Source organism: Otolemur garnettii, unplaced genomic scaffold (genome assembly GCF_000181295.1).
Source record: "Otolemur garnettii isolate 467f Iridium unplaced genomic scaffold, OtoGar3 scaffold00110, whole genome shotgun sequence".
Taxonomy (NCBI): domain Eukaryota; kingdom Metazoa; phylum Chordata; class Mammalia; order Primates; family Galagidae; genus Otolemur; species Otolemur garnettii.
Window position 1 is genome coordinate 32,323 of NW_003852505.1, and position 2,911 is coordinate 35,233.

At 42.7% G+C, this 2,911-nt stretch overlaps 1 protein-coding gene across 1 annotated transcript in view; it reads left to right on the forward strand.

The window, feature by feature from the left end:
- The first annotated feature begins 1,021 nt into the window (after positions 1-1,021).
- Positions 1,022-2,911, forward strand: part of SLC6A14 (solute carrier family 6 member 14) — a 21,891-nt gene continuing 20,001 nt past the window's right edge. The window contains exons 1-2 of the mRNA XM_003796984.2: positions 1,022-1,203; positions 2,272-2,437. Of these exons, the coding sequence (XP_003797032.1) occupies positions 1,156-1,203; positions 2,272-2,437 (214 nt within the window). The 5' untranslated portion in view covers positions 1,022-1,155. The remainder of the gene's footprint in view (positions 1,204-2,271; positions 2,438-2,911) is intronic.

The window sequence follows — 2,911 nt, forward strand, 5'->3', positions numbered from 1 at the left end:
AGATGCACTAACATGTCAATCTTTGTTATGTTCCAGACAAAGTTAGATCAAATGTATTGATACTTTCTTCTTATTATCTTCCTACTTCCCTTGTAGACTTTCCTCTACTTTCCCTGCCTAGATTGCCTAGGGCATACTTATATTTCAAATGGAAAATTCTTCTCAGTTAGTGGAGATAGGATACAGAATTTGGCTACCTGCTTGTTCCTCTATGAGCACAGATTTGTCCTGTGTTTAAATCCTATGAGTTTTCTGATGGAATGGTACTATATTTGTAAATAGCAATATAATAATTATTTCCTCCTTGATTAAGCTGACATGGTTCCTCATACTTTACTTTCCAGACCTCACCTTTTTTGTAGAATAGAGTCCTTTGTTTGAGCTAGAATTTCTCATAAACCTGCTCAATAATTTGTTTGTGTTTGGCCTCTTTTAAATACTAAACAAAGCAATCCCTGTCAAAGGCAAAGCAGTCCTGAAGGCTGAGAAAGGAGCCTGAGACATAGGCTCAAAGTTGCTCTTTTCAGGCATAGCCAGTTGGGTAACCTTATCTTAGCTGGCTGCTTTTCAAGGTGCCCAATTCAGGGGCTTTTCCTCTGGAAGCAGCATTTGTCCCAGGGGATCAAGTGCTTTGTATTTAAGGGCATAACTTTGAGAAATCCGAGGGCCTAAGGCAGTATGGTCCATTCAGGAGAAGCCAGGGGAGCAGAACACTGTGCCCCTCCTCCTCTAGCACCAGGGAAACCAGCACTTGGCCCCAGGACAGAGACCAGACCTAGAGGCAAGATTAGGAGGAAGCTGGGAACCCAGGAAAAGAGGCAAGATTGCAAAGGCACCTGCAAGGCTCTGAGTCAAAGGCTATCAGTCATCTCTGCTCAGGCTGTTCTGCTATCCCGCAGCCCAGCCCTTTCCCGGGGCCGGGACAGGGGATTGCTACATGTAGGCTTACCCAGGGGAAAAACCAGAGTCTCACTTTGGTCTCTTCCGGGTGCCCAGGAGGGGGAGGAGAGAGCTTCCCTTCATAAATGGACCCACCCCTGGGCAAGGTGGCTCATTCTGGCAGGTAAGAACAGAGGAGTGTGCACCTGTCACCAGTCAAGCTTAGCCAGACTTCCAGAGGAGGCAAGGCGGATCAAGCGAGGGAGTGAGTGAACCATGGACAAGTTGAAGTGCCCGAGCTTCTTCAAGAGCAGGAGGAAGGAGGTAGGGGTCTGGTAATTGAGGGAGGTGTGAAGGGCCTGAGAAGGGAAAACTTAATTTTGGGAGAGGGTTGTCTGTTTTTGCTCTTTGTGGCTGTTCCTTGTTTTCCACATTTCTGTTCAACTATTTGATGTGCCTGAGATGTCCCCACAGAGTACAGAAAAAAAGAGAGAAGAGTGCTTCTCTGAGAAGGTAGGGCAAGGCCACCTCATCCTCTGCCTCGGGAGTACCCTGAGAGTACCTTGGGAGTATGCCTGAGATGTCCCTACAGAGTACAGAAAAAAAAGAGAAGAGTGCTGTCTCTGAGAAGATAGGGCAAGGCCACCTCATCCTCTGCCTTGGGAATACCCACAAAATCCCATTCTCTTCCCCTCTCCAGACTGTGTCCATATGCTGGAGGGGAATGAAATAGCACAGGTCCTTGTCTGACCTGAGCAACCCTTCACACCCAGGAGCTGCTAACAGTTTGAAAGAAAATCCCTGCTCCTCCCTCACCCAAAAGTGGCAAGAGAACTGCTCCACCTAGTGGGAAGGAAAACTTGTCTCTGCATATTATTCTGTGGCTTTTAGAAAAGCACTGATTTTACTCTCCAAGACAAAAAAGTTAAACTTCCTTTAACTCAAAACATCCCAAACTATCAGTCCATAAGTCAATGAATTCTTTCTTTTTCGAACAAAAGCTACATTTGATTTTTCTTCTTGAAGATCTATTATAATCTCCAAAGCATTAACTTTAGCACTAATTAATCATTTAGACTTTTATATTTAAAAGCTGATTTGTCCACTTGTATTTGCCCTTCAAGCTGGTGCAACATTTAACGTTTTCACCAAAATGTGGATGATCTTCAAAGGAGTACTAAAAATATATACACACAGAACTTTTCTCATTCAAATGTTACAAATAAAGTAAAAGTAGCTGTCATCAGAAATCTCCCTAACTTAAGAAAGAATTCCTTTTGGCCATTATTTTCAGTCTCCCCACGTTCTGTTACTCTGTAGATTTGTGAAATTAGGCTTCTGTGGCATTTGTAATAGGTGAAAGACAAAGTGTTGACATTTTCTCTTTCCCAGAAAGTGACGGCTTCATCAGAGAACTTCCACGTTGGTGAAAATGATGAGAATCAGGATCGTGGTAACTGGTCCAAAAAATCAGATTATCTTCTATCTATGGTTGGATATGCAGTGGGATTGGGAAATGTGTGGAGATTTCCTTATCTGACTTACAACAATGGCGGAGGTATTCTCGTCTCTCTCTTTATCTCTCCAGTTCTAAGTGGAGTGCTGTATGGCTAGTGGGGGTATTTTAAGAGCTTAAGAAAGGTTTATGATAATTTTGGTTAGTGGGAGGATGGTAAAAAAGAATATTGCATTTATTATTAGTCTGGGCTACTAGCTCAAGTTAGGAAGAGTTTCTAACTCAGATAGTTTCATACTCAGATATGAAGTTGATAAAAGTTTTATATTTAGCACTTGTTAGCTTCTGATGTTAAATCCTATGTAATCTTCAACTATGACTTATTCTGCCTAATTTATGCCTGTTCCTGTGATAATATCAGACTCAACTTGTGTTTTGCTTAATTTATTGCTGAATCTAAGAAAAAAGCAGGGGGGTGGTGCCTGTGGCTCAAAGGACTATGGCACTGACCCCATATGCCGGAGGTGGCAGGTTCAAATCCAGCCCTGGTCAAAAACTGCAAAAAAAAAAAAAAAA